At 44.6% G+C, this 8,972-nt stretch overlaps 1 protein-coding gene across 3 annotated transcripts in view; it reads right to left on the bottom strand.

Annotated features, from left to right (window-relative positions):
• Positions 1 to 7,239, bottom strand: part of Rnasel (ribonuclease L) — a 15,958-nt gene extending 8,719 nt beyond the window's left edge. The window contains exons 1-2 of one of the 3 annotated variants that reach the window (XM_004643455.2): positions 7,064 to 7,239; positions 1,053 to 2,694 (exon numbers count right to left, since the gene is read on the bottom strand). In XM_004643455.2, the coding sequence (XP_004643512.1) occupies positions 1,053 to 2,547 (1,495 nt within the window). In that variant the 5' untranslated portion in view covers positions 2,548 to 2,694; positions 7,064 to 7,239. Of the gene's footprint in view, positions 1 to 1,052; positions 2,695 to 6,129; positions 6,156 to 6,530; positions 6,819 to 7,063 lie in introns of those variants that run through there. The other 2 variants (XM_023703623.1, XM_023703624.1) reach the window with 2 other exon arrangements.
• Positions 7,240 to 8,972: the final 1,733 nt, after the last annotated feature.

The raw sequence follows: 8,972 nt of genomic DNA, 5'->3' as shown, positions 1-8,972 counted from the left end.
GCTGGGATTACAGGCATGCTCCGCTACACCTGGACTTTGGCCAGCCCACCCCACCCTGGGGGCAGGACTGGCACGGCATGTGGTGCAGGGAATTGAACCACAGTCCCTGCTCTTGCCTAAGCTTGCCTAAGCAGGCAATTTAGTCTGCCGAGCTACTTTGCCAGCCCCTTTATCATTGAGTTGTAAGAATTGTTTGCCTATTTGGGTTAACAGTCCTTTACCTGCTATGCCTCTTTCAGGTATTCTTCTCCCACACTACTCCTCATCTTTTCATTCCCTTGTCTTTTGCAGAGCAGAATTTTTTTTTTATTGCAATGAAGTCAATTACTATTGCTTTTATTATTTTCTACATGCATTGTACCTTTGGAATTGTATCTAAAAAATCTTGGGCTGGTCAAATAGTTCAGTGGATTAAAGCACCTGCAAACAGGCACAGGGGCCAGGGGTTCAATTCCCCAGCCTGCTGTGCCAACCCGGGCCCCACGGTGCCCTGAGAGGGCAATTGAGACTGGGCATGGTGGTGCACACCTGTAATCCCAGCTCTTGGGAGGCTATAAACAGGAGGATCACTATGAGTCTGATCTAGCAGTGAGACCTTTCTCTAAAATACAAAAATAAATAAATAAAAAGTCTTTACCAAACCCAAGGTACTCCAGATTTTCTCCTAGGTTGTCTTGCAGGGAATTTTATGGTTTATGGCTCCTGTTAAGAGCCAAGGCCTTTAATGGTAGATCCAGTCAGGAGGAATAGGCCTTAGTGAATGGGATGCCTTTGTCAGAGGAGTGGGTTCGTTATCCTGAGAGTGGATTTATTACAGCAGGGCTCTTGTGTGCCCTCTCATCTTCCTGCTTTCTGCTATGGCTTGTCACAGCAGGAAGGTCCTCACTACATGACAGTGCCTTGAACTTTCTAGTTTCCAGAACTGTAACAAAGGAATCGTTCTGGGTTGGTTTTTTGTTTTTTTAACTAAATTACCTAGTCTGTTGCACTCTATCATAGCAAAAAACAAAAACAAAAAACAACAACAACAAAAACCAGACTAGAGAACTCACCTATTAAGATGTTTTTTGGCTGCAAATCCTGATGTCTATATTTATTCCAGTGTAATTCTTGCACAGCTTTAAGTACAGATGCTAGGACATTCTGGCCAAGTGCATCTTCCTCATCCTCCACAGCGTGCTCTTTGTGCTCCTCCAAGTGCTCTTCCAGAGACCTTTCACAGAGGGCCACACACACATACAAGCAGCTCCCATTGCTCTCATGCCCATAGAAGGTCAGAAAGTTACTGTGCTCCCGGAAGTGGCGCAGGCAGTCCACTTCCCTTCGGGCGTGTTCGCTGTCCACGCGGAACATCTTCACAGCCACTTCTTGCTTTTCATAGAGCCCCAGGTAGACACCCCCTTTAGAAGTGTCAGCAATTTTGTAGTCATCGTTCATCAAGATCTTGAGTTTGCCAATGTTAGGGTGGCACATTGCATGGAGGTTTTTCAGGTTTTTCCCCCAACGCGAGCTCAGAGGCTTCCAGTCTTCAGCAGGGCGATGGGAGCAATCTTTCGCCCCATAAGAATAAAGAAGCTTTGCAAGTTTATTGTCATGAAGTTTATGCTTTGCCATGCAGACAAGCTCTCCACAGTCTGTGCTGGCTCCCTTCTCACACAGTAACTTAACGATCTCCTTCTGGTTGAGCTCCACAGCGGCCCACAGTGCTGTTCGGCCTTCATTATCTCTTGCATCAATTTCTATGTGCTCTGGTGTTCCAGATGCTGTATGTTTCAGAAGCATCTGCACCAAACCAACACGCTTCTTTTCCACTGCCAGTATCAGGGTCGTCTTCCCTCTTTCTCCTCTCGCACAAACATCAGCCCCGTGCTCCAGCAGAAGGCGGGTAACTTCCTCCACCTCTTCATCCGGAGAGTGCTGAAGGCCACGGATCAAGGCATTTCTGCCCATGTTGTCACGGGCATGGACCTCTGCCCCCATCTCTTTCAGGAGAATCCTCAACACATCGCTGTGGCCCTTCTCAGCAGCATCCATGAGAGCCGTGCACCCTCCTTTCCCAAGGAGCTTCTGATCCTTCTTCGTCTCCCGAGGCAAATTCACATTTGCCCCGTTGTCGTAGAGGAACCTTAAGGCTTCAACATTACCTTGACAAGCAGCTTCCATAAAAGCTGTGAAGCCATTAGAGTCACACTCATTGACATCTGCTCCCTTGGAAAGGAAAAGTCTGAGCAGTTCCACATGTCCCTCCATGCCAGCGATGATGAAAGGGGTGGCCCCATTCTTCTTCCTCTGATGAGGGTCAGCACCGTGATGAAGGAGCAACTCCACAATGTCCTTGCTGCCACCTTGTACTGCATTGTGCAAAGGTGTCCAGCCCCCTTCTTCTTCCTGGAAATTGACATCGGCCCCCTCATTCAGCAGCTGCTTTATCTGACTGACATCTTTTTTTTTAACAGCTTTCATTAATAAATCGTTTTTTTCCCTTGTAGCACTTCTGCTGGAGGACACGAGTCCTTCCTGGGGGCTGTTAGGACCTTCACTCCCCATGATGGTGAATGTACCTGGCTGTGTCTTGCTTTCTCCTTGAGAAAATATAATTTGTCTCCTTAGGCCTTTTGGAGTATAAATTGAGATCACCTGGCTTCAGCCAGCAGTATGGGGCAGAATGATGTTCTTAGTCTCCTGAGATGCCCTCTGGAAACAAAAGAAGTACTGGATCATTTCAGAGTGGAGGGAAAGCATTTGAATTGCAGAAGGGATATTTACTGGCAACCTTTTCCAACAAAAGGTATCTTTTCTAATTCAAATAATATCTACTTATTCATTACAAACCTTTTAAACAGTCGATATTATAAATATATGTAAATTTAAAATAAGAAAAAAATTTCTTTTATGTATTTAGTACAGGGTCTGCATGGTCTCACTACACAGATTGGATTTGTAGTGATCCTCCCATTTTCAGTCTCCCAAACACTGGGATTACAGGTGCTCACCACTATGCCTAATCTCATTCACCATCTCAGCATGCCCAAGCGGCAGGGCTGGCACAGCATGCTTGGGATCGAACCCCAGTCTGAGCCTCCCTAAGCAGACGCTTTAGTTTGCTGAGCTAAAAAAATTTGATAGTCCCATTTCCCAGAATCAGCCTCCGGTATTTCATTCTATTTCTCTTGATTTTATGAATAGCTGGTATCCTGTTGTGTATCAGTTTCGTATCCCACTCCCTGCCATTCAATGCCATACTATAAATAATTCCCTGTAATGTAGTATCAAAAAATCCTTTATACATTTAATGGTCCCATAATACACTATCATGAAGTTCTTTAATTTCTCTATTACTGAGAAGTTTTATGTTTTTAAAAAGATTTTTGAAATTTAAAATTTCTAAACAATTCTATCTAAATGATGTTAATTTTTAGCTTAATTTCTTATGATAGGTTCCTTATAGTCATAACTTTTCATTGGTCAAAGATATGATTAAGGGCTGGGGAGATAGCTTAGTAGAATAAGCACTTGCCTGGCAAGCATAAGGTCCTGAGTTCAATCCCCTGAACCGCAAAAAAAAAAAAAAAAAAAAAAAAAGATATGATTAAGTTTAGGATTCTCGGCCTATACTGTATTAACCACTTTTTTCAATGTTATGTAAATATATTTTTAAAACTTTATTCAATAATCATTTATTATTTTAAAAAACTCATTTAATATTAACAACTTTCTACCATGTTATATAAATATACTTTTATCAGCAATATACTTTATTAAAAAACTCATTTAGTATACCACTTTTTTTTATGTATTTGGTTGTTACAGGGTCTCACTATGCAGCTCGGACTCATAGTGGTCCTCTATTTTCAGGTTTCCCAGCCTTGAGATTATAGGTGTGCGCCACCACACCCAGACTCTATCACCAGCTCACTGTGCCCAGGGGCAGGATTGGCATGGCATGAGGTACGGGGGATTGAACCCCAGTGCCTGTACTTGCCTAAGCAGGCACTTAGTCCACTGAGCTATCTTGTCAGCCCTAGTATACCACTTTTACCATATTACATGAATATACTCTTGCTGTTGTAGGCAGCTGAGTTAGAAATGTTATAGGCAGTCAGACAGGGGTAGGCCCTCAAAGGAGCCAGTATGGAAGACAAGATGACCTTGCAACTGTGGGAGGGACAGGCACCTCCACAGTGGGCCGGACCTCAAGAGGAAAGATTGAACAAACGCACCCATGTACCCCCCTAGGGATAGACATCAGACATCAGGGGTTAATATTCTAAGTAGGTATCAATCACCTTGAAAAAGCCAAGAAGAGTCTCTAAACCCAACCCCCTACAGAAGAGCCCCTGGTCTGTATTCATGCCTGCTTGCCATGTGACTCACCTCCCCATTCAATCTGATTTAACACTTTTACCTGAGTAATTGTACTTGTATTCTTATTAGCTGGGCATAGTCATAGTCCACCTTGCAGTTTCCCATTTTGTCCCCACCTTGGACCTACCTCACTGTGTGGTTTTGCTCTGTGAATCCCCTAGAAGAAGACAACTGTTCCCTTCTCTTTCTCTCAGACAGAAGCTTTCTTTCTTTCCCCATTAGAGTAAATACATTCTACTCTTAACCTCCATTGTTCCTGAAATTCATTCTTCGATTTCAGAGAACATGAATTCATCCCAGATATCTAGCAGGTCAGCAGTTCCCCTATATCATTATCAATTATACATTCTTAAAAAAAGAAAAACTTTTCAATGACAAGAAAGATTTGTACTAATAGTATTTGGACAGGATATCCTGTTTGCATCTTGTACTATGGATAACCACTAAAAAGATAACAATGTACATTGTATTAATTATTGAAACTGTCCTATTAATCGGTTTTGAAACTGTCTCATTGCTCTTTGTTTCTCAATAAAATAAAATAAATAAAAATCTGTATGTATATGTAAAAAAAAAAAAAAAGAAAAACTTTCAGTATTGGTCATTTTTTTCAATGTTATGTACTCTAATCAGCAATAAATAGATTCTTTTAAAACAATCATCTAATAGGTCAAATGTATTTCCCAGTTTTTGTTCAGGGACATGTCTTGTACCACAGCAAGATGGTCACAATGTTTGTTCCCTGACTCTGTGTATGCTCTTTTTGCATGATTGTGTGCTTTTATGTAAAGTAAGAGGGGCAGGGCCTGCCCCTTAGCTCAGTTGTTTAAGTGGCTGCTTCAAAAAAGCAGTCAGCCTCAGGTTACTGTGGTTCAATCCCCACAACTCCAGCCAGCCAAACGCCCTGAAGGCATTCGGAGCCAGCCAAAATAAATAAATAAATAAAGTAAGAGGGGCTAGGGAGATAGCCCAGTGGTCTAAACGCCCGCCTGGCAAGCTCAAGGACCCAGGTTCAATTCCAGTACTGCATTCCTAACCACCTCCCCGAAAGCAGGTGTGATGGCACATGCCTACAATCCCAGAGTTGAAGAGGCTGAAAAATGAGAATCACTATGTGTCCGAGCTGCCAAGACCCTGTATCAATAAAATAATTTTTTAACAATAGTGTATGCAGCTGAATTAGATAGAAATATTACAGGCAGTCAGACAGGGCCAGGCCCTCAAGGAGGCAATATGGAAGTCAGGGTGACTTTGCAACTTCAAGAGACAGACATTGCCCTATGGGCCACACCTCAAGACAGAAGAGTAAAAAAATGTAGCCACATACTTCCCTAGGGAGGGCACCAGGGATTGATATTGTAAATAGGTAACAATCACCTTGAAAGAGCCCAAATGAGTCACTAACCCAACCCCCAACAGGAAGAGACCCTGTCCCATATTCATGCCTGCTTGCTACATGACTCACTTTCTCATTTGGTACTGGGTTTAATCAATTTTACCTGAGCAATGGTGTTTGAATCTCAAAGCTTTGTCCCTCCTCATGCCCACCTAAGAGAGTTTCCATGTTCTCCACCTCCTTAGACCCGCCTATAAAAGTCCCGGGAAGAGATAGCTTCCTGGGGACCACACTCTTGGGGGCGCCCCTCCTGTCCCTCTGTAGGACAGGAGCTTTCTTTCCCCCAATTAATATATCCTGCTTATAACTTTCATTTGTTCCTAAAATTCATTCTTCGGTTTCAGAGAACACAAACTCATCCCAGGTACCTTTTTTCAGGTCCGGAGTTTCGTTTTTTCCCCTATATCAGTAGGAGAGGCAAAAGTTTGGTTTCTGCCCTGAATGAGCTCTGAGTCTGAGGCCCTGGTTAGATAATTTTTCTTAACTGTCACCTCCTGATTGTGTCATCTAGATTTGTGGAGTTCTGATTTTCTGTTTCCTCAAATGGGACAACAATAAATAATGGCATGCGTACAGAGTGAATTGAAGTAGCCACTGTCGAGCATTTGAGGAATGGTAGAGTTATGTCACTCTAGGAAAAACAGCTTCAAGGAATCCTATTCGCTCCACCCACATGCAATTAAACAGAGCACAGACAGGGAACCTGGGCTTTAGGTTAGTTCAACCACCCTCCCCGAACTCCCACCACTTCAGACCCAGTTCAAATCACTGGACGCCGCAGGCTGTTACATGACCACTTCAGGGCTGCAAAATTCACAAGCCCTCCTTTCTGCAGACGAATCGATTGAGCAGCCTAACAAGGGTCACTGGGCCGGCGCGAAACCTCCGAACGCGGAGCTTGGATACGTGGTCCTGGTTACAAGCAGATTAGAAGGCTGCCAGAGAGTGAAGAGCGCAGAGAAGCAAGGAAAGGCAAGGGCGCCTTTAGAGAAGCCCGAAGGACTGAGAGTAAAGCCCGGAAGCCGAAGGAGTCCTGCTTTCACTTTCGTTTTTCTTTTTAGGAGACCGGACGACTTAAGAAACAAGGGAATTAAATAAGCAATGTATGGGTTTCCATAGAAACCAGAGGAGGGCTCAGGACCACAGGCTCCCGTGGGTTGGCCAGCAGGCTCTGAGACCTCTCTCCTCACCCTAGGTCCTCCAATCCCCGCAGGCTTCTCCCTTCGCAGAGCCCCAGGGCTCTTCTAAGCTACCAAAAAGGATTTCTCCAGCTTGCCTGGCTCTTCCCTCCACCCAGCTTACCTTCCAGCCACAGGCTCTGCCTCAGTCATTCCCTTGGCAGCAGCTGAGCCCAGAGAAGACAGTTCAGCAGGTTCTGCACTTCCTCCTGGTGTGTCTCTGAGCCAGCAGGGCAGGGCCAGAAAAGGAATGAAGAGGAAGGAGCAGACCCTGAGCTAGCACGGAGCCACTCCCAGGAGGCAGGCCTGCAGAAACCCTTTCTCACTTGAGTAGGAAAGTGACTTCGCACACCCTCCAGCCCCTCCCCTGTCAGCTGGCAGCATCTGGCTCCATCCAGCAAACTTGTATCTTTTCCAATGCCTACTTGGAGGGAAAGAAAAAAAAAATAAATAAACACTTAACCCATTATGCATTCAATTAATGTTTATCAAGTGCTATCTTGCCAGCAACTTCTATGAACTCAGGCCATGGCGATTTGCCTAACACTGATTTATACACGGTCTCTTGGGCTCCTTTATGGACCTTACATGTAGGATGAAATAGATCATTCATAGTTGAACAAAGCTTAACACCTAATACTATTTCAGGCTGAGAAGTCACAGATATAAGCCTGGGATGTCCCTGCTGTGAGCATCCTGATAGCTATCATCCTCATTCAGTTTCGTTTCTTTTCTTTTCTTTTTATTTTTTGCAGAACCGGGGATTGAACTCAGGCCCTTGCGCTTGCCAGGCAAGTGCTTATTCTACCGAGCCATCTCCCCGGTCCCTATCATCCAGTTTCCCAACGCATCGTACTGCTTCCTCCGTCTGCGCCTCTGTATGTGTTCCTTTGCTACAGGAGCACATAACAGCTGTAAGAGTGATGGTGGTGGTGGTGGTGTTAATATCCGCAGACATTCATATAGCTCTTCAGGGTGCTGCAGGAACTGTTCTGACCATTTTATACATAACAATGCACCTGCTCTAAAACCTCTTGCGGGGGCTGGGGAGATGGCTCAGCCATCTAGGTGCCTGCCCGGCAAGTGCAAGGACCCAGATTCGATCCCAGGTACCACATGCTATGCCACCCCCTGAACCTGGGGCATGTGCGGGCCCCCAAACCGGGCATGGTGGTGCACACCTGTAATCCCAGCACTGGGGAGGCTGAGACATGAGGATCATTACAAGTCCGAGCTACGTAGCAAGACCGTGTACCAAATATATAAATCAATAAAAGTTTTTACAAAAAAAAAAAAAACTCTTGAAGGTGCTACTATTTTTATCCTAATTTTTGCAGATGAAGAAACTGAGACAGAAAGTGAATGAGTAACTTGCTCTGTTCTTGGGATTTGAACATCACTGAGTAACAGAATAAGACCTTCTCAGTAAAGCCAGACAATGAACAAACTAAGTAAATCAATATATTTTATGGTGAAACATCTACAGGGAATCCATAGAAAAAAGGGGAATTGACGGTCCCAGGATAAGAACTGGAATTTTCCAACACAGGATAATTGGGTGGGGTCTCACTCTACAGGTAACTGGAGCAAAAACTCCAGGGAGATACAAAAGAACGCTGAGCAAATTTCTGGGACAAGAGCACAGAAATCAGAGCAAAGCCACAAGTGCAAATACCCCAAGGCAGGAGCATGCATGGTGTGATGAGGGGCAGCATGGAGGCCAAGGAGGCTGACACAGAGCCAGGTTAGGGCAAGGGTAAGGGCAGGGAAGGGCTCTCGGGACCACGGGAAACACTTCAGCCTCCACACTGGCCAGGGGGCCAGCCACCGGAGAGATGCGGAAGAGAGATAACACAGGCTGAGTTGCTGTTATAAAGATTCATTTTCAGTGCTGGAGATTGGAGGCAAAGGTAGAAAGCAGAAAGTCAGCTAGGACAACTCTTGTTGCACAGGTCCTGCTTTACCTTGGTCTTAACCATCCAGTAGAAAAGTATGAAGACGAAATATAGGAAGTAAAGCCATGTTGTTATGTT

The sequence above is a fragment of the Octodon degus genome, unplaced genomic scaffold (assembly GCF_000260255.1).
Source record: "Octodon degus isolate 3935 unplaced genomic scaffold, OctDeg1.0 scaffold00176, whole genome shotgun sequence".
NCBI classification, from domain to species: Eukaryota; Metazoa; Chordata; class Mammalia; order Rodentia; family Octodontidae; genus Octodon; species Octodon degus.
The sequence above is the reverse complement of the archived record's forward strand: the minus strand, read 5'-3'. Positions and strand labels throughout refer to the sequence as shown.